Source organism: Eriocheir sinensis, unplaced genomic scaffold (assembly GCF_024679095.1).
Source record: "Eriocheir sinensis breed Jianghai 21 unplaced genomic scaffold, ASM2467909v1 Scaffold91, whole genome shotgun sequence".
Classification (NCBI taxonomy): Eukaryota; Metazoa; Arthropoda; class Malacostraca; order Decapoda; family Varunidae; genus Eriocheir; species Eriocheir sinensis.
Genome location: NW_026112286.1, coordinates 662902 through 689342, shown reverse-complemented (window position 1 = coordinate 689342; position 26441 = coordinate 662902). Strand labels below are relative to the sequence as shown.

Genomic DNA, 26441 nt, shown 5'->3' with positions numbered 1-26441 from the left:
CTCTTAAAATACCTGGAGACGAGTTATGTTTTTCAGCGAGAGAATAAATAAAAGCTGGTACTCTTAACCCCAAAATATATTACACCCACGAGCATTGTAGACTTTTCCTCGCACTTTTCAGCAAGACTTTAAAGATTACGGTGATTAAACATTTATTTAAACGTATCTTTAATACCCATTTCGGAAGCATATTGGGAGAAGAGTTATGTTTTTCACCGAGCGAATATATAAAAGCTTGTATCTTAACCCCAAAATATATTACCGCCACGAACAATGAAGACTTTTCCTCGCAATTTTCAGGAAGACTTTATGATTGCAGTGATTAAGCATTTATTTACACGTATCTTTATTACTCATTTCAGAAGCATCCACGCAATATGACTTGACCGAGCACTGAGTACACACAATCATCACTGTTTGGAGATGTCATGTGCTCGATTATCATTACCATTCACAGTATTAAAAAGGAAAAGACTTCCAATTATTATCATTTCCTCCTGCGATTGTGTTCCTTCCTCGCCCTCCCTTTATCAGCGAATGTTTACACCATCACCATCAGTTAGTATCATGCGTCGAGTGGCTGCTGGAAAGTATTGGAGAAGGTAAACACAATCCTGAACACTCGATATTGTGTTGACATTAGACACTCCCACGATGAGTATATATAACTATCATTGTTTAGAGCTTGCGTGTGTTAACAGTTAATTTTCATCTCCTGTTATACAAGATTTACAAAGATGTGCCCACGAGGAGTATATCTGATTATATATATATAAGGGAAGTACAATGTTCCAAGTACGACAATTTCGTATCGCTGGCGAGTCACACGGGCGTGAAGTTGCCAGCTCGTTACAGTCAGCCTGTTATATTTGCCGATCTCCCACCCAAAACCTGTCTCTGGCCTCCAATAACGAGAATCAGATATAGTTATCACTAAAAGCGTTGATTCCTGATGTGTTTTGGCAATGGTTAAGCGTCGAAAACCGGTACATGCACGAGGGCGAGATGATGAAGGCAAGATATCCCAGCATCGTTTCCAGATTGTCGTACTCGGAGCATTACATTTACCAGCTTCTCCCGCATACATATCACCAGGAAACATGAATAATAAACCATTTCAACAATAACTACTAACAAATATCGTTATTGTGACCCAGGAAACAGTTTTTGGGATGGAAATTGAGAAGCATGAGAAACTGAGTACGACAATCTGGCAACGTTGTACAATAATCCCAGCCATCAGCTGTTCAGTGTTTGTTTACCTCGCGCGGGGGAGAGAGGAAGGGACGCTGTGCTCCGTGCTTCGCCTTGTTATCCTTGCTATCCACGTGCCCCCCCTTGTTATCCTCGTGCTCCCGGCCTTGTAGCGGTGCCGTGGCGGGGCGTGTAGGCGTTGACATGTAAGCCCCGGTCGTCTACCCTCCGTGCCCTATGGGGGTCCGTGGACGGGGCAGGTAGTTTGGGTTATTCTGAGTTTACGTGGAAGGTCAAAGTGTGGGGTCAGGGTCACCGGGGAAGGCAGTGAGGTCGGGGTCAGTCTTGTGGTGGTACCGACTGGGTTGCTGAAGTGGTAGTCCCTGAGGTCAAGGCCAGGGTGTTCCAGAGGGTCAGCCGCCTCACAGCCCAACACCTTGGTGCTGTATGAAGTGTTCAGTGTCCACACAACACACTGCCGGATTGCCTTGACGCTGCAAGTAGAAGGGGGGTTGAGGGGGGTGAAGGCCCCTCATTAGGTAGGTTAGGGCAAGTTAGGTTTGGATAGTTTAGGCTTATTGGGCAGGCAGTGCGGGGAGCAGAAATATGCAGCGCAGGACGGGACATGGAAGCAGTGGCCCACTACACTTGCCGGTGTTGTGAGGAATACCTCCAGGCAAAAATATGTCACTGTGTTGTCCACCACTGTTGTGGCAACACTGGTGTTTGGAAGCAGAGAATGAGCTCCAAGATTCAAGCTTTTTCTGTAATAATTAGGACACCAGCATGAAAGCCTTGCAAAATCAAGCAAAACTGAACTTTTTAAAAAATCTGTTTCTATTACAGTTTTTGCTGAGTACCTGCTTTTGGTGCATCAGTTTTGCATTTGTCGGAATTTATCAAAAACATTAGGGCATCAAGCATCTCATAGCATCCACTGTTTGATCTCTCTGGGGGACACTGGCTTTGGCTTCCAGTGTAACGCTCTGCCCCCAACCTCTGGTCTTGAACGCCATCACCACTGACCTGACCACCCTTTTCACAGCGGCAGGCATCCACCCAAGGTCTTGAACCACCCCAGACAAAATGCAGCAGTCATTTGAGGGTGGAGCGTAATATTCTGGAAGTGGACCCAAACACCTGGCCGCCCTTGTGTTCGGGGGGTGCTATCGAGATGCTTGACACCCTAATGTTTTTGATGAATTCCGTCAAATGCGAGACTGCTGCACCCTAAGCAGGCACTCAGCAAATACTGAAATACAAACAGAATTTTTCTGAAGAGTTCACTTCTGTTTGTTCCACAGCCTGAATTTCATGCAGAAAAGAATTTTGAAGAGGAGAACCTTGCACCGGTCATTTATTTCCTCTCGTTTACCAATAAATAAAACAACGAGAATGGTCTGCTACATTTTTGTTAACAACAGTGTCACTCATTGTACTGAAGTGTAATTGCCACAAGCCCCAGAGAAACAGGGAATTTACAATAATTGAAAAAAATAGTTCAAGCCAGGTGGACCCTGTGACCTAAAACCCATGGACTGGAACTCTGAATATACCTCACTGGAGGGAACTTAGTCTGTTTACCCGTCCGCTGCGGTTGGCACGGGTTTGGATTTCACTGTTAGCCTAGTTTCATATATATAGTTTCATGTCTTTCTCTGTCTCTGTGGTGGATAGTGGAGTGTTTCCCATGTGGTATTGGTGTGCTGGATATCCTCTCCCAAGGTGCAGGACTGCATTTTCTTCATTGAATTGTAGCAGCCACTTTTTGTTCCACTCCTGTAGCTTGATGAGGTCTTCTGCTAGGAAATGCACATTAAAGGGGACAAATATACTTTTCCCATTTCATTTCAACAGAGTAAATTTTAATGTAAGTGGAGTTTTTCCATGTCGAGAATATGCTAACAGCTCCTCATTTTCATTTTCCATTTCCATCTTGCAGCACTCACGGTCATCGGCACTGCCCATACACTCAGTCCACCCTGGCGGGGACCTCACCAATGACCTCCATGAAAACAGGGTCCCAGACAAGCCAGTTGGTCTGAAGGGTGAGTGTTTCCCTCAGTGTTGTGATTTACATCCTCTGTCCCCTTCAAATTGTCCCTCCTACCTCCTACCTCCTTATCCATCACTTACATTCTTAATTCCCAACAAACAGTATAAACCTAATATATGTGTTGTGCATAGAATTTAGGATAACTTACAGGTACAATACATTCGTATAATTTTGTTTTCGTGGTACAAAATATTCATGTTTGGAAGCCATGATAAAACCTACATAGTGATCATGATGGTGGAGTCACTGTGTTATCTGCAGTGTCTTGTGGTCCATTACAGCCGTGGCGCTGACTGACCACATCAGGGTGTGCTGGCAGCCCCCCGCACAGCACAATGTGATGCTGTGCGGCTACACCATTGCCTGGGACTGAGGCGTGGCGGACATCTACTCCAAGATCGTGGACAGCAAGCAGCACGGTTACATCATTGATAAGCTGGGTGTGTAAGGTGATCATTTGTGACTAATTCTCCATTTTCTGGCCTAGTAGTATGCAGACCTGCAGTGTGATTCTCCACAAGACAGGGATTTTGAATTAGCCACTTCTACATTTGTGTTGAGCCAAGAGAAGGTAAAGATTTTGTTAGCCCGTCAAATGCGATTGGCACGGATTTGCCTTCACTGTTAGTCTGGTAACCTTTCTCTGCCTCTCTGGTGGATAGTGGAGTGTTTCGCATGTGGTATTGGTGTGCTGGATATCCCCTCCCAAGGTGCAGGACTTTACATTTTTCTTCACTGAATTTTAGTAGAAACATTTTGATCCATTTCTATAGCTTGGTGAGGTCTTCTGGTAGGAAATCCACAGTCAGTGGGTTAAATGATATCATAGTTAACCATTTATTGAGTCTGGAGTTAACATTACATTCACCCCCCCAAAAAAATGATGATGGAGTCCATAACAAGTTTTCATTTAAGCAAAGTAAAGTGAAGGTAGAGATCTTGCTAAGTAGATCATAGTTAAACATTTATTGAGTCTGTTAACATTTCACACACACACACACATACACACACACACACACACACACAAACACACACAGAAAAGTATTTACACACCATCATAAAGTTAGCTCTCCATATTGTGAAGACCCTGGACCATGAGAGCAATTACTGAGGGAAAGGAGGTGGTATTTTAAGTTGCCATTTTCAGACTCATCATTGTTCAGGCTCATTCCTCTGTCTGCCCTGAACTCTCAGATATTTCCTGGGTGGTCATAATGTTAGTCAGGTTATTCATTGGTTATCCGTGGCCTGTTATCTGTCTTTCTACCTGTTATTCTACCTGTTGTCTGTTAGTCTATCTTATTTGTTATCTGTTCTGCCCAGCTTAACTCCTTGACTGCGGATTTCCTAGCAGCAGACCTCGCCAAGCTGCAGGAATGGAACAAAAAGTGTCCGTGGCTACAATTCAGTGAAGAAAAGTGTAGTCCTGCACCTTGGGAGGGGATATCCAGCACACCAATACCACATGGGAAACACTCCACTATCCACCACAGACAGAGAGAGAAAGACCTGGGACTATGTTACCAGGCTACCAGTGAAGGCAAAATCTGTGCCAATCGCAGCGGACGGGTTAAGAGTCGTGAAAAAATTGTTGTATTGTTACGATTAGGTCCATAACAAGTTCCCTGTCTCCTCAGAACCCAACATGGAGCTTGTGATAAGCCTGCGAGCCTTCAACAACGTGGGTGACGGGCAACCGGTGTACCAGCAAGTCCGCACCCAGCCAGAGGTGGTGGCACCCACGCTGGACCCAGCGGTGTGGGTGAAGGCCGTGGTGCTGACGCCCTTCACCGTGGTGCTGCAGTGGGCGGACACCATGCTGAGCCAGAACCAGGTGATTTATTTATTTATTTATTTATTATTATTATTTTTTTTTTCAAGGGAGGCAACTCAAGGTAAACAAATTAAACAACAATTAAAAGGCCACTAGATGCCGTTCCAAACACAAGCATGAAGAATGGGAGGTCAAAAGAGGTCAGTTTTGGGTAGTGTTGCTGGGCTGCTTCAGGGAGGGCAGTCATCAGCTGGAAAATATATGTTTTATCTCATGTTCTTTGTGCACTGTGTCACGACTTGCCACTTGCATCAACACAGCAGCGGAAAAGTTAGTCATTTGTCAAGGAACTTATTCACCACTTACACATTCTTGTTTCCCTGCACACACTCCCTTATTCACCTCATATCCACCTCTCCACATCCTTATTCGTAACTTGCATCCTTCTCCCTCCTACAAACAGCCCCTCATTCACCTCATATCTTCCTCTCTATATCCTTATCCATTACTTACTCATACTCTCGTCCCAGCAAACTCCCTTATTCACCTCACGTCCACCTCACACATCCTTATCCATAACTCATGCATCCTCTTTTTCCTGCAAACAGTCCCTTATACACCTCATATCCTCCCTCATACATCCTTATCCTTCACTTACACATCCTCTTTTTCCTGCAAGCACTCCTCACACCCTTCCTATCCTCCTGTCATTCATGTCTCATTTCACAAGCCAGTCCTTCATCCAGTGACCTTTCTTATGTTTTCCCTCCGTCCTTGTACCTGACTTCCTGTTAATACTGACCTTTGACTCCTGCAGTACAACAGCTGCACCACCTTCTCGTCCTCATCCTCCAGCCGCTACGTCAACGCCACGGATGTGACCTGCCTCATTGACAGCCTCAAGCCATCAACAGTGTGTGAGTTTGCTGTGAAGACCATCAGGGTGAGACCACAGTGCTGGAAGCCTTCGTTCTTCTTTCAGTAAATATTCACTCAGTCCTGCAACACTTCTCAAGGAAATCCTGCACAGCTGAATCCTTGCTGTGATGAGGCACAGAGAAATTATGACTCATAGGGTGAGCTATTATTAGTGTTTGAGATATTGATTTTTTCATTGACCTTTTGCAAATACTTAAAAATGAACCTTACATAATGGTATTAGAAACAGCACAGCAGGGTTGGCAATGATTTAATCAAATTGATTTAATCAAATGATTAAATCATTGATTTTATTTGTATTTTTTCTGAGTAAAAGTATTCCATAGGTTAAATGATGTGCTCCAAAGATGATAAAGTAAAACAACCTATTCATGTGCAAGGATTCATTTATTCTCTTCAAAGTATAAAAAAAGGATTCCTACATTATTATATCCTCCTGTGCTAATGTTGCCAACTTGACATGTTTTTTACTAGGTAAAAAATCAGCCTCCTTTAGTCTTTACTAACTTGGCTGGCAATGTATCATAATAGCAACCAAGGTTTGCAACCAAACCGTAACAGAATAGAAGTAGATATTCTTCTGTATGGTAATAATATAATATTCTGTCATGAAAATGACAACTTCAGGCAACTCTATCTGTCCTAAACCTGCTCCTGTACCAACTACAAACAAGTACTGAACAAGTATGTATCTGGATCCTTGACTGTGCTCAGACTTACAGGCCTAAACTTAAACTTAAAGTAACCTATGGAAACTTATGAATCACTCACCAGGAGATATATATATATATATATATATATATATATATATATATATATATATATATATATATATATATATATATATATATATATATATATATATATATCTATATATATATATATATATATATATATATATATATATATAAAATGCATGATGGGGGAACTTTGAAGTTTTGGTGTGCCAAAATCACACTTTTTCCCACACACTTTTCCCCATCAGGTTTGGCGTGAGTCCCCCTATAGCCTGGTGGCCTCCAACACCCTGCTGGTGGCCTGGCCGTCCTGGCCCTCCCTGGCCAGCCGTCCACCACCACCTTCACCCGGCAGCCGCTGCAGCGGAACAATGGGAGGATCACAGGTGAGCTGATGGGTTACCAGGATGGCATCTTCAAATTATAAAAATAAAAAAGAGTCAGTGTGCCAAACCACAGTGATGTACTAGACTACATAGTTAAGGGAACACACCTTCACTGACATGGAAAAGACCTGGATATATAGTAAATAAACAGTGACTTAGGTCATGGTGGTGGGCCAGGCAGGAAGCAAGAACCATACATCCTGTCAGCCACTATAAATACAATTTGCCTGAGCCACTACCGGGCTGGGGTCATCCAAGAGGCCCCTCCAAAGAGCCTACTGGAGCTATGGGCAGCACTTAACCCAGTAGCTGCAGGGATCATGTTTCTGAAAGGCCACTCTAAGCACTGCCTTGGGCCGACCATCAGGACCCACCGGGAAGAAGCCTACCGGCGCAATAGGCCGCGACGTAAAAAAAAGAGAGAGAGAGAGAGAAAATCATCACTCAGGCAAGCCATTTTATAATATATATCAATGCATTTGTGATCAGTTTATGCATCATCTATTTAGGCCCGTCGCTGCTACACGGTAAAGCCACAAATTTTGCCTGTCACTGGTACACGGTTAAAAAAAGATTATTGAGAGAGTAATTTTGTTTGTTCCAGGCTACGTGATATTCCTCACCATGGACCAAACTGTCGGTGACTGGGTGATGGGGGATGTGACGGGGGACTGGCTCACTCTCACCGTCCATGGACTGACGCCTTCAAGGAAGTATTTGCACAAGATGCACACTCACAATGTCAAAGGTTTTGGTCCATTCTCCTCCGTGGAAAGCTTCACGACTTCCAGGTAAGGAAGTGTTAGTCTTAGGGAGCCGTCATTGCTGTGGTGCATCAGTCACTGTTCTCCCAGTTATGCACATGTTGTGTCCCACCACACTGTCCCTCATCATGGAGCACTCCCTCCCTGAGGCTGACTTGAGGCCCATTACCTGCATGCTGTGTGCTGTGGTGCATCAGTCACTGTTCTCCCAGTTATGCACATGTTGTGTGCCACCATACTGTCCCTCATCATGGAGCACTCCCTCCCTGAGGCTGACTTGAGGCCCATTACCTGCATGCTGTGTGCTGTGGTGCATCAGTCACTGTTCTCCCAGTAATGCACATGTTGTGTCCCACCATACTCTGTCCCTCATCATGGAGCACTCCCTCCCTGAGGCTGACTTGAGGCCCATTACCTGCATGCTCTGTGAATGCCACCTCTGGCTCTGTGGGCATGTGGGTAAACCCTGCTTGCCAGGTTGTTTCTGTAAGACACAATCCTTAGTAAAGAGTGTGCCCAGAAAGTTGGGTTAGAGCAGGTTGATGGATCCTGCTGGGAGGTACATGGTATGGGGAAGGTGCCTGCATGGGGACCTGCACAGAGGAACCCCCAAGAATGGTGTCATAGTTTGGGTGAGGCAGGCTGGCAGAGGCCCCATTGATTGACTGATTGATTAAGCCAATGTTAAAAATATTATACATCTGCTCCTGTGTTCCAGCTGTTGACAAGAGCATCGGTGAGCCCCCAGGCTGGTGTGTGGAGCGAGAGGCCTGATTGTGCTGGTGATCGCTGGCGTGGCAGGAGCCATGACCAGCTGGGGGCCTTCTTGGCCACCACGCTGTACTGCCGCGGGTCAAGGCGGAGCCCAGGCCAAGCATTGTGTAAGGTGGCAGGACAGTTTCTTGTTGGTGTGTTTCATCCCATGACTCATTTCAGCAATCCTTTACACTGACTGCAGGAACTTTTTATTCACTTTGTAATATGGAGAACAAGGCTGCAGGGCATAGTCCACAAAGACTTAAGTTTGCCAAGATTAGAGAAAGAAAAAAAAAAGGTAAACTTCTTCTTAGGAAATGTTCAAGATGGACTTTCATTTTGTGCTATACATAGTTGCAGGTTAACAAGTGACCTCTGTTTGTGATATCTGTGTCTCTTGGTGGAGCAGCTAACACGTGTTTCTAACTTGTGATTGCTTGCAGTGTGATGGCTGGGAGCTATTTCTTTAAATGAATTAAAATATGCTTTGTTGAACTCAAACCTCATACCTTTAACATCCATCCTGTTTTGAAGATTGCGTGTGCCCTTCCATCTCCCTCTGGACAGCCCTGCGAGGTACAGCAGCAGCACTCAGTAGTATTTAGCAGCTAGTAAGATGCATCACTTCCTTGCAGTCTTGGCGGCAGCTGCAGTGAGAGCAACAAGCCTGGCGTCCAGCCTCCAGACCTGTGGATCCATCACGGCCACTTGGAGCTGAAGAACTTTGACAAGGGTGAGCGCAGCAACTCCCCCAACCACGCCTCCATCATCCAGCACACAGGTGGGTGTCTTTGTCAGTCAGTGAACAGTGTGCAGCTCATGGGAGTCCTGTCATTTGTGTGGTATTTTTTGTAATATTTGGTTGCTGGTGTTTTGTTGCCAGTCACTGCTGCGTTGTAGTGTGCCAGTGACGCCACACACAACCTTACACAACCCCCGGACACTCCAGTATGAGAGTCATCACACATTACAGAGTTTCCATCTATCTCTATCCAGACACTCCCTCCTTGCCTGCTCAAAGTTTCTCAAAGATCTTTCCCCCCTCTCCCTAACGTACTCTTGCACCCTATCCCTCCATTTCACTGGAGGTCGTCCTCTAGCATTCCCTCCCTTTATCTCACTCACATACACCCTTCTGGTCATCTTACTCTCCTTCATTCGCTCCATGTGGCCAAACCACTTTAAAGTCTGTCGCTTCACTTCTTCCACCACTCCACGCTTCTTCCCTTCACCCCCGTGACACATTCCAAAACTCTCGTACACACTTTCATTACTCATTCCATCCATTCTACTCACACCACAAGCACTTCTCAAATAACCCATTTCCAATGCCTGCACTCTAGACCTCTGACTTTCATTCCAGGCCCACGTTTCACTTACATATGTGAGGGTTGGTACTACCTATTATTGTATTTCTCAAATCCCTCTTTACCTCCATGCTCACACTTCTGCCATTCATGATTTGTCTCAAAGACCCTACCACCCTTCTTCCTTGCAATGCCCTTTCTCTTGTCACTCTCTGCACCACCATGCTTACACATAACTGATCCAAGAGCCGTGGGTCACTCTTCTCAAATGCTCTGAAACCCAGTTCCAGGTTGACCCTGGGCTCATAAGTCTATACTGTTCTGCACTGTGTCTCAGTAACATGGTGGTGTCCAAATGAAAATCCTGTAGAATATTTCTCAAATATCCAGGTTTACCAAGTCGCGTTGCTTGATAAGTCAAGACACATATTTTGTAGACTATTCGTGCCTTGATGGGCAGCCAATGCAAGTCTGTGAGTGCAGGTGTTATTCTCTCACAGGGGGCAGACCCTTTGTTAGCCTTGCAGCTCTGTTCATAACAAGTTGTAGTTTCTTCAGTAGATATTTAGGAAGGCCATAATAAAGTGAGTTACAATAATCCAGCTTTCTATTTACATGATTATATATAAGCATCTTCATGGTCTTATCATCCAGGTATTTCTTGACAAATGCAATATTTCTGAGATGGTAGCCTGCCGTTCTCACCACCTGACTGATCTGTTCTTTGAATGATAGAGTGCAGTCAAGTATCACACCTAAATCTTTGACTGACTTTTTTACAGTCCTAGTGTCATCTTTTATCCGAAGAGTGGAAACATCTAGCCTCCTGACATCCTTGTTCTTCCCCACAATCAAGCATTCAGTTTTATCCTCATTCAGCTTCAGTTGCTTAGAATTCATCCATTTCCCGACATCATCCATAATTCTGCTCAGCTTATCTTCAGTGTTTTCCACGTCACTCAGCGACAAATAGAACTGTGTATCATCGGCATACAGTTTAAAGTCAACTTCATGCCTTCTTAGTAAAATGTGAAAGACCAATAGTATAAACACAGAATAAAATTGGACCCAGTACACTTCCCTGGGGGACTACTCTTTGCAAAAGTTTATGAGTGGAGAACGATTTACCTATTTGCACACAGTAAGTTCTGTTCTCAAGGTAACTCCTCAGATAATCCAGCGCGCCACCCTCAAATCGAATATTCTTACAATCCCGAAGCAATAGACTGTGCTCCACCGTGTCAAACGCAGCACTCAAGTCTAACAAAATCAGAACACCACACTTCCCTTCATCCATAAGCACAAGCAAGTTGTTTACCACCAAACAGAGAGTAGTTTCAGTTGAGTAAAGCCTCTTGTAGGCAGATTCATTATCCGGTAAAGCCTGCACCACTAGCAAATGCTCCATTAGCTGATTTAAGATCACATTTTCAAGTATCTTAGATAGAAACGTCAAGTTGGATACTGGTCTAGAGGAACTAAACACTGTGGGTCCAGTTTACCTTTAACGATAGGTTTCACGATCGCCGCTTTCTCACTCTCGGAAAGTTTTGTTTTCGATACTAGTGTTAACCATCACAGTCATAATATTTAAGAAATCACTAAAGTTTCCACTCTTAATGTCACTTATCGGCAAGGGATCGTCATCACAGTACGTCAGTTTCACCTGTGTATGATAGTTTTCACTACAGCCACATCCACTTGTTGAAAGCTTAACTTTATTTCAGGGACTGGAGTTTCCACAGCGGATCCATGGTAACCGCGGTCGCCTCTAAAGTTCATGATAACTCTCTCAATTTTCTTGTCAAAAAAGTCTAAAAACTTATTTGCCAGCACTTCATCCGAGAAACCATCCGTAAGCTTGTTAACTTTTCTGTTTCCAGTCAAACTGTCAAGCACCTAATATAATTTATTGATGTCAGGCCCTGCCTCCACAACCTTATTCCAATAGTATTCTCTTTTCCGTTTTATCCATAGCTGGGCACGATAACAGAAAACCTTATTCCTGATAACCGATAACTGATAATGAAAAACCTTAACGGCGATAACCGATATTCGTTAACTAGAGACACAAATATAGGCGATAACCAATAACCGATACCCGATATAAATCCACAATTCCGATACTAGCTATTGATAAGATTGATAAGTCCGATAGGCGAAAACGATACTATATTGATATTTCAGATAGAACAACATTGATGAATTCAAAATTTCATTATCTGTAGTTTAGGAAACTTACAAAACCTTAAAACCACACGTTGACACGTACATATGGACGGTAATACTAGAAATGCCTGAACCGGTGTTGTGTTATTTGGCGTCCCCACCGTCAAAAATTGTTTACAAACACTGGTCTCTCGTGAACGGTGCATGCTCAGACCAGCAAGCGTAGACCTGTATAGTCTCACAGAGCTTTTAAACCGTAATTAAGAGTTGCTGGAAGGCTGAATTAGACATATAGTACCACTACGACCATCCTCGCTGTTTCTAGAACGACACTCTGTACGAGTTGTATTTATATGTACAGAGTGTACGTCGTTCTAGAAACAGCGAGGATGGTGGTACTGTATGGTTGATTCAGCTTTCCAGCAACTCTTAATGTGTTAAAAAAGCATTGTGAGACTGTACAGGTCTACACTTAATGGTCTGAGCATGCGCAGTTCACGAGACCAGTGTTTGTAAACAAAAGCGCCAACTTTTGATGATGGGACACCAAATAACACAACACCGGGTGCATTCAGTATCATGGCATGGTCACAAACGAATATGGAATATCAAATTTGAGGCAGTGAATAACCATTTTGGGGGCAAAGTTAAATGATTTTTCTCTATGATATATTGATTTTTGAGTAGCATAAAAAAATAACCTAATGTTTTAATTTTCATGATCTAAGTATGAAATATCATCACCGAAGATTTTTCATACAACACCGGGCCACGCATGCGCAGTAGGGAGGAGACAACGTTTTTTTCTGAGAGGCGGAAAAAATGTTGCGATTATCGCTAGTTTGGTTACAAAAGTAACGAAGATACCGATATATATTTAAATAAGTAGCGGATGGTCGATAATCCGATTTTGTTATCATTGATAAAGTATCGCGATAATGCCCAGCTATGGTTTTATCACAAGCCGATTTTCTTTGTTTCTCGCCTCCTGGTATGCTCTTCTTGCCTCATCTGTTTTTTGCATAAGCCACAGTCTTTCTTTTTTCTTCTTCTCTCTTTTTGCCCACAGTATTTCCACATTAAACCAAGGTGCATGATCTCTCAACACTATCTCCTTTTCACTCAGAGGACAGAGGCTGTTATACTTATCTTTAGCTAAACCAGGTTACCAATTTATGCACCGGGGACATACAACATATTTCATCAACACACACCCCTTGCACTAGATCACCGTCTATATCGCTGAAAACCAAGTCTAGCATATGACCCCCTAAAGAAGTCATCTCGTTCACTTTATTAATCAGGTTGAAACTGTCCATCATCTCAATGAAGGCCATGGCAGAAGAATTTTCAGGATCATCAATCCATAGATTAAAGTCACCACAGATGAACACATTTGCACTCACCATATCCACAGACTCCAAAAATGTGCGAAATTCATCAATAAAGACCTCTGCTCTTGTATCCGGAGGTCCATACACCACAATAAAGGTGGATTTCCTTCTATCAATTTCACAGATGACTTGCACTAATTCAAAGGTATCCCACCTTTCTGATGCTTTTCTCCGAATCTTCTTAAAAGAATTCGAAAGAAAGATCCCAACACCACCACCCCTTCTTGTCTCCCTCGGGACATGTATAAAGGTATGAGTACATGCAGAATGTACAATTGGAGTAGGCCTAGATCTGTACGTGTGTCAAAACTGCCAGTCTGATTAGGCATTACAGTGTTGCTTTAAATAGAATTTGTTTAAGTTTTTGAAAGGCATCCATAAGTGAACACTTTTGAGTTTGAGACTTTAAGGAAGTTGGTGTTTTTAACTGTTTCAGATATCAATATTCAACAGAAAGGACATATTTTATCAAATTAATTGAATATTTAGTTCCATATATTTTTCATGAAAGTAGATGTTCCTTTTGTTACAAAAATTCAGAGGAAAGGGAAGCTGGTCTAATATTACTAGTCTAAAAGAAGGGGATACCTTTTGGAAAATTAATTAAATGTTTAGTTTTACATTCTGTTCATCAGGAGACACAAATATGACTGTGTTCCTATATTTCACATCAAGAGAGATTTATAGGGTATAGTTTTCAAAAAGGGAATACATATCATATTTTTATAATGTGAAAAAACTATTTTCCTTATGTTTCTGTGAGTTTTATTATTGTAAGCCAGAGTGGGGTAGAAGGCCTACCCAGTGGGCGTTTTACCCCACATGCGGGGTAAGAAGCCCCCTTATTATTTTTTTTAAATTGTCATTATAGAAAGGTGTAAATCATAATGAGTGGATATAATATATACCATAGATAGGCCTTAGCCTAAGCTTTCAACAGACTTTTTTTTTTAATTCTTTTGCAAAAAATGTGGCTACAACAGGCAATCTCTCTTAAGGGGGGCAACTTACCTCACTTTACCATATTACGAATTTGGGAAGAGTATTAAAAGGCAAGCATTTTGCACATCAATCAGTCTTTTCCAATTTGCAGGAGTCGCGTCACATCACAATGGGACCGAAAAAGGACGAGAAGGGACAAGACAAGAAGAAAAGATCTTCTGCTGCCTCTCCTGATGATGATGAGCAACAAGAAGACACTCAAGAACAACCTGCCAAGAAAGTGAAGGGACGATCCAAGAAGAGGTCATTGTCTGCTACCGGGGAGACACCCCCTCCTCCATCCCTCTTGCGTCACCAATCCACTTGGACACAGAGCCCCAACCTGGTCATGATGATGCTGGGTGTGTCTTTTGCTCAAAATCGGGAGCAAATTCTTGGAGGAGATTTGAAACTCGTAGTAGATCCGGAGTTATCGGTGTAGTTTGTCGTACATTGTAGTACTTCGTACTTACAAATCGGGACAGTTGGTGTGGTTCGTGATACTTCGTAGTACTTCTGCTCCAAAACTCGGCGTACTTCGGGAGAAAATCAGGGTGAAATCATAGTACATCGTAGCATATTGTAGTACGTCGTAGCACTTTGGGAAATAATTCGGTGTACTTCGGGGAATATGCCCTCGAGGTCGACCGAACGCCTCGAGATGAAAAGATAAACAAATTTTCGTAGTGATTCGGGGAAAACGCTGTCTCCCGAGGTACTACGATTTTTTTGTGATTCGGCGTCTGTGAGACCGGGGGGTAAGTGTGTTCTCTCAAAGTTTCCGATAGTTTGGTCGCTGCTCTCTGTATTCTTTCCAACTTTCTAATTTCTTTCTTCAATGTAGGTGACCACACTAACGCTGCATATTCCAGTCTTGGACGTATCATCGATGTTATTAGTTTCTTCACCGTCTCTTCGTCTAGATATGTAAATACTGCTTTTATGTTTCTAAGAAGATTGTATGTTTCCCCAGTTATCCAATTTATATGCTTCCCAAAGGATAACTTGTCTGTTATTGTCACTCCCAGATCCTTATTCTTCTGTTTTTTTATGATTCTTTCGTTACTCAGAGTAGTTCCCCGATATTCGTCTGCTGCTCTTACCAAACTCCATCAGGCTACAGTTCTCTGTATTGAATGTCATTTCCCATTTGCGTGACCATTCGCTTATTCTATCGAAATCCTGACTCAAGGCTACACAGTCTTCTTCATTAGCCACCCTCCTCATTAGTTTAGCATCATCAGCAAACATATTCATATAGCTTGTCACCCCTTCTGTCATGTCAATTATATATATTGCAAACATAATCGGAGCCAGCACCGATCCTTGGGGGACTCCACTGGTCACTTCCGCCCAGCTTGATTTATTGTTCCTGATTACTGTTCTCATTTCTCTCCGTTAAAAAGTCTATAATCCAACCCTTATATTTTGCATCATCCTGTAGGTTTCTCCAAATAACTTGTTTATGTGCTTTTCTGGGGATGGTGTGTCTTGCATCGTTACTCCCAAATCTTTTTTCTTCATGTGCTAACTTTAAGTTTTCTTCTCCCGTCCTGTATGTCTTCCTTGGTCTTTTTATACTTTTCCCCATTTCCATAACATGGCATTTGTTTGCATTAAATTCCATCTCCCATAACTGGCTCCTTCTATACACTCCGTCCAGGTCTTTTTGCAGTTCTTCACAGTCTTCCTCCGTCTTCACTTTCCTTATTAATTTTGCATCGTCTGCAAAAAGGCTCATATAACTTTTTATACCCTTTGGCATATCATTTATATATATTATGAACATTATTGGTGTTTGTGTGTCATTTCAGGTAAAATATAAGTATCAAGTATATAAAAAAAACTAGTCCTGTTAGGTTTGTGAGGGTCATGTCACGTGTTTGTGGAGGTCATCTTAGGTCCCAAGGGTGAGGTGTGTGTGTCTGTCTGTCTGCAGTGCTTGTTCCAGAGCCTCAAGGGAAGTGCCGGCAGCCTGGAGGGGGTTTTGGGGCCCCTATTCAGAGTGCCTTAAAGTGTGTGTGTGTGTGTGTGTGTGTGTGTGTGTGTGTGTGTGTGTGTGTGTGTGTGTGTGTGTGTGTGTGTGTTTGTAATTCACCACGGCCTGATCACGAGTTGGACTGGCTTTCGCCAGCAGGTACCCTCACGACGTGAGTAAGTGCTCATTATTGTCGATCTCTGGGTACTGCCAGGACCTCACACACCACACAACCCATCCCCCTTGCTCAAGGGGGGACAGTAACCACTCTTAGTCAACGGAAAGAATCTGGCCTGAGCGGGGCTCGAACCGCCGCCTGTTTGGCCGTGAAGACTTGCAGTGCAGCGCTCTACCGATTGAGCTACCGGAGCGGTGTGTGTGTGTGTGTGTGTGTGTGTGTGTGTGTGTGTGTGTGTGTGTGTGTGTGTGTGTGTCCACCTAGTTGTATTTACCTAGTTGTGACATACAGGAAAGGAGCTCGCGCTGTCCCGTCTCCATATCCGCTCTTATCCAACTTTTCCTAAAATCATGAATGTTTCTTGCACAAACCACCTCCTCCTCCAGTCCATTCCACACCTCAGTGCTTCTGTTTAGGAAGCTAAACTTTTTCACATCTCGCCTACACGTGGTCGCCCTCAACTCCTTTCCATGTCCTCTCGTTTCTCTCTCACTCCATACACACAGGTCCTCTCTGTCCAGATTCTCCACCCAGCTCGCCACCCTGTACACCACTATCAGGTCTCCTCTTTCTCTTCTTCTCTCCAGGGTTGTGAGCCCCATGCTATTGAGTCTCTCCTCGTAAGTCCGATCCTTAAGTTCTGGTACTATCTCTGATCTCCATCCAAGGGCACAATGCATTCAAACTAGAAATCGAGCAAATAGGGTGCTGGGATTAATTTCAAGGAGCGTAAGCAACAGAAGCCCCGAAGTCTTCCTCAAACTATATTTAGCATTAGTTAGACCTCATCTTGACTATGTGGTTCAGTTCTGGTCACCTTACTATAGAATGGATATCAAAATGTTAGAATCGGTGCAGAGGAGGATGACTAAGATGATTCAGGGGTTGAGAAACTTGCCATACGAGGAAAGACTCAAACAGTTAAACTTGCATTCTCTAGAAAGGCGAAGGGTGCGTGGAGACATGATCGAGGTTTATAAATGGATGAAGGGCTTTAATAAGGGAGACATTCATAAGGTTTTGTAGGTAAGAAAATTGGGTAGGACACGAAGTAATGGGTTTAAACTGGATAAATTCAGATTCAACAGGGACATAGGCAAAAATTGGTTTACAAACAGGGTGGTGGATGAGTGGAATAGGCTTAGCAGTCATGTTATAAGTGCCAATACAACTGTCACATTAAAAAATAGATTGGATAAATTCATGGACAGTGATTATTAGGTGGGGTTAGATACACGGGAGCTACACAGGAGCTTAGGTTCAGAGGAGCTGCCTCGTACAGGCCTACCGGCCTCTTGCAGACTCCAATGTTCTTATGTTCTTATGTTATCTTAGTTGCCATTCTCTGTACTCTTTCCAGCTTTCTTATGTTCTTCTTTTCATGAGGAGACCAGACCACTGCTGCATACTCCAACCTTGGCCTTATCATTGTAACTATTATTTTCTTCATCATCTCTTCGTCCAAATACACAAATGCCGTCCTTATGTTCTTCAGCAAATTCATAGTTTGTCCCTTTATCCTGTTGATGTGTTTGTCCGGTGACATGTACTCTGAGATAGTCACTCCCAAATCTTTTTCTTCCATTCCTCTGCATATTATCTCACTTCCCATCTTATAATCATATTCACATCTACTGCTCCTACCAAACTCTATTTTTTTACATTTCCCAAGGTTGAATTCCATCTGCCATGTACCACTCCACTCCCATATTTTGTCCAAGTTCCTCTGCAATGCCTCACAGTCTTTCATGTCATTGACTCGTCTCAATAGCTTTGCATAATCTGCAAACAATCTCACATGGCTGGTCACTCCTTCCACCATATCATTTATATAAACAGCAAACATTATTGGTGCCAGCACTGAACCTTGTGTGACCCCACTCCTCACTGGGCACCAGTTGGATACCTTGTCCTTGATTATTGTCCTCATTTCCCTGTTAGTTAGGAAGTCCTCCAGCCACTTAATCAGTCCATCACCCACTCCACCCCTATTTTTAATTTTCCAAATTAGTCTTCTGTGCGGTACTTTGTCAAATGTCTTTTTCAAATCCAGGTACACTCCATCCCCCCAGCCGTCTCTCTCTTGCATTAAATCTGTCACCCTTGAGTAGTAACACAACAAGTTGGTGACACACGATCTCCCTCCTGAATCCAAACTGGCAATCTGAGATAATTCTCTCACTTACCCAAAAATCCGACCACCTGTTTTTAACTAACCTCTCACATATCTTCGCAACCACACTAGTGAGTGATACCGGTCTGTAATTTAATGGGTCCTCTCTCTCTCCTCCTTTATAAATTGGTACTATGTTTGCTCTCTTCCAGTCTTGTGGTACCCTTCCTTCACGCAGGGAGGCACTCATTATGGAGTGCAGTTTCTCTGCAAGTTGCTCACTACATTCTTTCAGGATCCAGCCTGATACTTCATCCGGCCCTGTCGCCTTTCTTACATCCAGCTTGTTCAAGCTTTCCTTGACCTCCTGCACTGTTAACTGTATCTCCTGCATAACCCTTCCTCTTTCCTGGCCCGGTGGTTGTACGAATTCGTCTTCCTTTGTGAAAACTCTATGAAAGCAGTTGTTCATCACTTCTGCCATCTCTGCTGGGCCTTCATATGTAGTTCCATCCATTTTCAGTTTATTGATTGTTTCTCAATTCTTTAATTTGCCGTTCACATGTCTATAAAATAGTTTAGGTTGGTCTTTGCATTTATCGATTATATCTTTTTCATATTTCCGTTTTTCTTCTCTTCTAATCTTTGTATATTCATTCCTTGCTTGTTTGAAATTGTTCCACGCGTTGATTCTTCTTCGTCTCCTCCATCCCTTCCAGGCTTCCTCCTTTCTTTTTCTAGCTGCCTCGCATCTTTTGTTAAACCTCTCCATTTTACCATCCTTTTTGGTTACCTCAGGGACATATCTATTCTCGGCTTCTTTGTACAGCTTTAAAAACTCCTCCCACTTGTCTTGGGTACTTTTGGCTTTGTACAGCCCACTCCAATTTGCATTTTCAAAAAAAAGGTGTGTGTGTGTGTATTTACCTAGTTGTATTTACCTAGTTGTAGTTTTACAGGGCCTGGGCATTATGCTCGTGTGGTCCCGTCTCCGTGTCTGCATTTATCCAACTTATCTTTAAAGCTTTGCACACTCCTCGCTGATACTGTATCCTCGCTCAGACTGTTCCAAACCTCTACATTTCTTTGCGGGAAGCTATACTTCTTTGTGTCTCTCAAGCATCTCCCCTTTCTCAATTTTTTACTGTGTCCTCTTGTATTTCTGCTTATGTTTCCTTCTGTTAGTAGCAGTTCTTCATTATCTACTTCATCTATTTTGTTTAATAATTTATAAATTTGGATTAGGTCTCCCCTTTCTCTTCTTTGTTCCAGTGTTGTTAAGTTCATTTCCTTTAATCTTTCCTCGTATATTAATCCCTCCAACTCTGGGACCATTTTTGATGCCATCCTCTGTATTCTTTCTAGTTTCTTTATATGCTTCTTCTTATGGTGGGACCACACTACCTCTGCATATTCTAATTTTGGTCTAATCATGGTAGTGATTAGCCTTCTCATCATGTCCTTGTCCATGTAGCTAAATGCTACTCCAATATTTCTCACCAAGTTATATGTGTCTCTAAAGATCCGATTTATATGACTCTCTGGTTGATTATCATCCCTCATCACTACTCCCAGGTCTCTCTCTTCATGCACTTTTTTTAATGTTTCACCATTTCCCATTTTGTATATCCAGATTGGTCTTGTTTCACTTTTACCCATTTCCATAACATGACATTTTTTCACATTAAATTCCATCTCCCAGTCCATACTCCATTTCCAAATTTTGTATAGGTCTTCTTGCAATATTTCACAATCTTCTTTGTTTCTTATATGTTTTTGTAATTTAGCGTCGTCAGCAAACAGGTTTATGTAGCTATTAACTCCTTCAGCCATGTCATTTACATATGCCAGGAAGATTATCGGTGCTAATACTGAACCCTGTGGTACTCCGCTTTCTACATTTCTCCATTCTGATTTTATGTCCCTGACCACAGTTCTCATCTCCCTTCCCATTAGGTAGCTTGCCATCCATTTTTTCATATTTCCTTTCAATCCTCCTTTATTTTCCAGTTTCCATAATAGTCTTGTATGTGGAACTTTGTCAAAGGCCTTTTTCAAATCTAGATAAATACAATCAACCCATCCATCCCTTTCCTGAGTTCTGTCTGTCACTCTTGAGTAAAAACTGAGTAAGTTTGTAACACATGATCTGCCCTTTTGAAATCCATATTGTTTGCTGGTAATTAACTTATGCTCTTCTAGAAATTTAGTCCACTGCTTCTTTATTATTTTCTCACATATTTTGCACAAAACACTTGTCAGGGATATGGGTCTGTAGTTTGAAGGTTCATCTTTCCTTCCACTTTTATATATGGGGACCACTTCAGCCCTTCTCCACTCATTGGGCACCGTACCTGTTGCTACTGAGCATCTAATGATGTCGTATATTGGAACAATTAATTCATCTCTACATTTTTTAAAATATACCCAGAAACTCCATCCGGTCCTACTGCTTTTCCCTCTTCTAGTTCTCCCAGTAATTTATGGATCTCTTCTTTGTTTACCATAATCTCTTCCATATGAACTTCTATTTTATTCTCTTGTGGCGCAATAAAGATTGTTTCTTTGGTAAAGACTTGCTGGAATTTTCTATTTAATAACTCTGCCATACCTTTAGGGTCATTGACTTCCACATTCCCGTCTCTCAGTCTTTCTATTGTTTCTTTCGGTTTAGTCTTCCCATTTATAAATCTGTAAAACAACTTGGGCTGTTCTTTGCATTTTTCCACAATATCCTTCTCAAATCCTTTTCTTCTTCTTTCCTTATTTCCACATATTCATTTCTCGCCATTCTGAAGTCTTCTTTGTTTCTTTGATTCTTCCTTCTTTTCAGTCTTTTCCATGCTTTGTCCCTTTTTTCTTTTGCGTTTGCACATTTGGCATTAAACCAGTCCTTCCTACCCTTAACTTTGGGTCTGTATACGGGTACATATTTTTTGACACCAGTGTTATAGGCTTCCATAAAGATATCATACTTTTCTTGTACTTTATTTTTTCTCAGTAACTCATCCCATTCCACTTTCTCGTAAAACTTCCGAAGGTTTTCCATGTCTGTCTTAATATAGTTTAGCCTGTTTGATTTGTAAGATTCGTCCTCTTTAGTAACCTCCACTTCTGTATCAATCTCTATGGTTACATGATCACTCTTGCCCAGTGGACATCCATACCTTAGTTCATCCTTGATGTATATTCCTTTTGTTAGTACTAGGTCCAGTCTTGCCGGTTCATCGTCACTTCTATATCTTGTATGTTCATTCACTCTTTGTATCATAAGATTCTCCATCATCAATCTTAGGAATCTATCTCCCCATGCGTTATCTCCACTATTACTCTCGAATGTCTCCCAGTCAATCTCTTTACAATTGAAGTCACCAACTAGCATAACTTTTTTGTCTTCCTTTAGCATTTTGCTTAAACTCCGTATAGTGTCATTGATCACAGTGTCGTGCTCTTCCTTGCACCAAGAGTTTGTTCTAGGTGGTACATATGCGGTTATAATTGTCAACCTTTCCTTGTTTTTGGTTTCCACATTTACTTTCGCAATTTCAGCTTTACCTTCACCGTATTCTACCACTTTCACTGTTAACTCCTTTTTTGTCATTATCATCCTCCACCTCCCCTTTGCCCATTCTATCTTTCCTCCATATATCATAGTTTTTATTTATCTCTAATTTAATAGCTTCGTTCAGTTTGGTTTCCGTTAAGCATACGATCATTGGTTCTTTCTCCTTTATGAAATCTTGCAGTTCCAATTTACTAGTTATTAATCCATCTACATTTGTATACATCACTCTTAAACATTTACTCTTATCTATCTTTTCTAACTTTGGTTCTTCTTTATCCTCTCTCTTGTGTACCACTTTCTGCCTCGGTCCCCTACTATTCTCCAAAAAAATATCTCCTTTCCTTCCACAGATCTTTCATTATTCTTCTCCTTCGCCTCTGCTCGTAGTTCGTTCCATTTCCTTCTTTCTTCTTCATTTCTATTTTTCTTTATGTATATATCCTTGCAATCTTCTGTTTCCTTTAATTTAGTTGTTCTGTACAAAATATCCTCAGCCGCCTTCTGTGATCTTAACTTTATTTATTTATTTATTTATTTATTTATTTATTTTTTTTTTTTTTTTGTGTGTGTGTGTAGGGGGGGGAGGTTTTGTGTGTGTGTGTGTGTGTGTGTGTGTGTGTGTTGGGGGGGGAGGTTTTGTGTGTGTGTGTGTGTGTGTGTGTGTGTGTGTGTGTTGGGGGGTGTTGTTTTGTGTGTGTGTGTGTGTGTGTGTGTGTGTGTGTGTGTGTGTGTTTCCTCCATTCTTTTCCTTCTCTTTCTTCTCCTCCTCTTCCTCCTCCTTCTCTATATTTTATTTTTTCCATTTCCTTCCCTTCCTTTCTCTTCCCTTCCCTTCCCTTCCTTCCTTTCCTTTCCTTCTTTTCCCTTCACTTCCCATCCTTCCATTTCCTTCCTTCCTTTCCCTTCCCTTCCTTCTTTTCCCATCCTTCCTTCCCTTCCTTTCTCTTCCTTCTTTTCCCTTCACTTCCTTCCTTCCTTCTTTTCCCATCCCTTCCTTCCTTCCTTTCTCTTCCCTTCTTTTCCCTTCACTTCCTTTCCTTTCCCTTCCCTTCTTTTACATTCACTTCCTATCCCTTCCATTTCCCTTCACTTCCATTCCCTTCCCTTCCCTTCCCTTCCTTTCCCTTCCTTCCTTCCTTCTTTTCCTTCCTTCCTTCCTTCCCTTTCTACTACTAAATCCTATTCTAACCCAGTCTCAATCACATACTCCATCCCTTCCTTCCTTCCTTCCTTCTTTTCCCATCACTTCCCTTTCCTTCCTTCCTTCCTTTCTACTACTAAATATTCTAACCCAATCTCAATCACATACTCCATCCCTTCCTTCCTTCTTTTCCATCACTTCCTTCCCTTCCTTCCTTCCTTTCTACTACTAAATATTCTAACCCAATCTCAATCACACACTCCATCCCTTCCCTTCCCCTTCCTTCTTTTCCCTTCCCTTCCCTACCTTCCTTCCTTCTTTTCCCATCACTTCCTTCCCTTCCCTTCCTTCCTTTCTACTACTAAATATTCTAACCCAATCTCAATCACACACTCCATCCCTTCCTTCCTTCCTTCTTTTCCTTCCCTTCCTTCCCTTCCGTTCCCTTCTTTTCCCATCACTTCCTTCCTTCCCTTCTTTTCCCATCACTTCCTTCCTTCCCTTCCTTCCTTTCTACTACTAAATATTCTAACCAATCTCAATCACACCTCCATCCCTTCCTTTCCCTTCTTTTCCCTTACCTTACCTTCCCTTCCTTCCTTTTCCCATCACTTCCTTCCCTTCCCTTTCTACTACTAAATATTCTAACCCAATCTCAATCACACACTCCATCCCTTCCTTCCTTCTTCCTTCTCATCACTAATACTACTCCCACTATTATTATTATCATTATTCCGCCACAGGGGCGCGGCAGGTCCCTGGTACCCCCGCCTGGTTCATGGCCACCTCGCACAAGACCAAGGTTGTCGCAAAGAACATATCCAGAATTGCACTCATTTCCGAGGAGGCGACGAAATACACGGCACAACAGTAAGTGATTCTAGTGTTGCATGTGTGTGTGTGTGTGTGTGTGTGTGGAGGGGGTTGTGTTTACTAGGACAGTTAGAGACAAACTGTGTGCTGTTTATATGGGGACAGGATATGATAGAGAAACAGTAAGTGATTCTAGTGTTGCATATATGTGTGTGTGTGTGTGTGTGTGTGTGTGGAGGGGGGTTGTGTTTACTAGGACAGGTAGAGACAAACTGTGTGCTGTTTATATGGGGACAGGATATGATAGAGAGACAGTAAGTGATTCTAGTGTTGCATGTGTTGTCAAGGGGGGGCTGGTGTTGTGTTTAGTAGGACGGGTAGAGACAAACACTCATGCTAACCAATCATCCTTCTCCTCCTCCTCCTCCTCCTCCTCCTCCTTCTTCTTCTTCTCCTCAAATTCACTCATGCTAACCAACCCTCCTCCTCCTCCTCCTCTTCCTCCTCCTCCTCCTCCTCCTCCTCCTCCTCCTCCTCCTCCTTCTCCTCTTCACCCCCTCCTACTCTTATTCCTCTTCCTTCTCAAATTCACTCATGCTAACCAACCTCCTCCTCCTCCTCCTCCTCCCCTCCTCTTTCTCCTCCTCCTCCTCTTCTTCCTCCTCCTCCTCCTCTCCACCCCCTCCTTCTCTTATTCCTCTTCCTTCTTCTCAAATTCACTCATGCTAACCAACAGTCCTCCTCCTCCTCCTCCTCCTCCTCCCCCTCCTCTTTCTCCTCCTCCTCCTCCTCTTCTTCCTCCTCCTCCTCCTCTCCACCCCCTCCTTCTCTTATTCCTCTTCCTTCTCAAATTCACTCATGCTAACCAACAGTCCTCCTCCTCCTCCTCCTCCTCCACCTCCTCCTCCTCCTCCTCCTCCTCCTCCTCCTCCTTCTCCTCTTCACCCCCTCCTCCTCTTATTCCTCTTTCTTCTTCTCAAATTCACTCATGCTAACCAACCCTCCTCCTCCTCCTCCTCCTCCTCCTCCTCTTTCTCCTCCTCCGCTTCCTCCTCCTCCTGCTCCTCCTCCTCCAGCTCCTCCTCCTCCTCTCCACCCCTCCATCTCTTATTCCTCTTCCTTCTCTCAAATTCACTCATGCTAACCAACCATCCTCCTCCTCCTCCTCTTCCTCCTCCTCTTCCTCATCCTCCTCTTCCTCCTCCTCCTCCTCCTCCTCCTCCTCCTCCTCCTCCTCCTCCTCCTCTTCCTCCTCATCCTCCTCTTCCTCCTCCTCCTCCTCATCCTCCTCCTCCTCCTCCTCCTCCTCCTCCTCCTCCTCCTCTTCCTCCCCGCCACAGGGTCAGAAGGTCAAGGAACGCCCCATTGCCAGCACCTTCTACGCACCCTTCGACCTTTACGAGCGAGGCAAGTTCGACGAGATCCTTGAGGGGATGGTCAGCTCCCACGCCCAGAACGAGGACATGGCCATTTCCGAAGCCATGACCAGCAAGATGTTCGAGGACGCTAAGACTGGTGGGTATGGGGGTATGGTGGGGGTGGGTATATAGGGATTATATTTTTTTGTTCTTCATTATATTTGAATTATTATTATTTTATTTTTATTGTGTGTATTTAGTGTGATGTGTACGTGTGTCTGTGTTTCTTTCTCCTCCTCCTCCTCCTCCTCCTCCTCCTCCTCTTCTTCCTCTTCTTCCTATTCTGCCTCATCGTCTTCTTGTTCTTCCTCCTCCTCTTTTTCTTCTTGTTCTTCTTCTTTCTCTTCCTCCTCCTCCTCCTCCTCCTCCTCCTCCTCCTCCTCTTCTTCCTCTTCTTCCTTTTCTGCATCACCTTCTTGTTCTTCCTCCTCCTCTTTTTCTTCTTGTTCTTGTTCTTCTTCTTTCTCTTCCTCCTCCTCCTCCTCCTCCTCCTCTTTTGCTTTATCTTCTGCATCTTTTTCCTCTTTTCTTTCCTCCTCCTCCTCCTCCTCTTCTTCTCTCCTCTTCCTCCTCCTCTTCTTTTTCCTTGTCTCCTCCTCTGTGTGTGTGTGTGTGTGTGTGTGTGTGTGTGTGTGTGTGTGTGTGTGTGTATTACCTATTGCTGGTCATATATCTCTTTCTATCTTTCAATATCTATCTATCTATCTATCAGGTGTTGGCCTGGACCTGGCGGCACAGATCCTGCAGCAGGGGCGTGACCACGGCATCGCTGGATACA

At 43.1% G+C, this 26441-nt stretch overlaps 1 protein-coding gene across 5 annotated transcripts; it reads left to right on the top strand.

The window, feature by feature from the left end:
• The first annotated feature begins 1256 nt into the window (after positions 1 to 1256).
• LOC126994897 (netrin receptor DCC-like) lies at positions 1257 to 25279 on the top strand. Of its 5 annotated transcripts, XR_007749677.1 has the most exons (12): positions 1257 to 1400; positions 3137 to 3242; positions 3532 to 3690; positions 4888 to 5084; positions 5842 to 6100; positions 6949 to 7086; positions 7691 to 7877; positions 8569 to 8731; positions 9242 to 9387; positions 14570 to 15215; positions 24176 to 24302; positions 24982 to 25279. XR_007749677.1 is itself a non-coding variant. In XM_050854165.1 (5 exons), exons 4-5 carry the CDS (start codon positions 4896 to 4898, stop codon positions 6007 to 6009), a joined length of 357 nt encoding a protein of 118 aa, XP_050710122.1. In that variant the 5' UTR covers positions 1257 to 1400; positions 3137 to 3242; positions 3532 to 3690; positions 4888 to 4895; the 3' UTR covers positions 6010 to 6563. The 5 variants fall into 5 exon arrangements, 1 of the variants encoding a protein (XP_050710122.1); XR_007749676.1 differs by lacking the exons at positions 24176 to 24302; positions 24982 to 25279 and having other exon boundaries at positions 14570 to 15461; XR_007749674.1 differs by lacking the exons at positions 7691 to 7877; positions 8569 to 8731; positions 9242 to 9387; ... (1 more) ...; positions 24176 to 24302; positions 24982 to 25279 and having other exon boundaries at positions 6972 to 7086.
• Positions 25280 to 26441: the final 1162 nt, after the last annotated feature.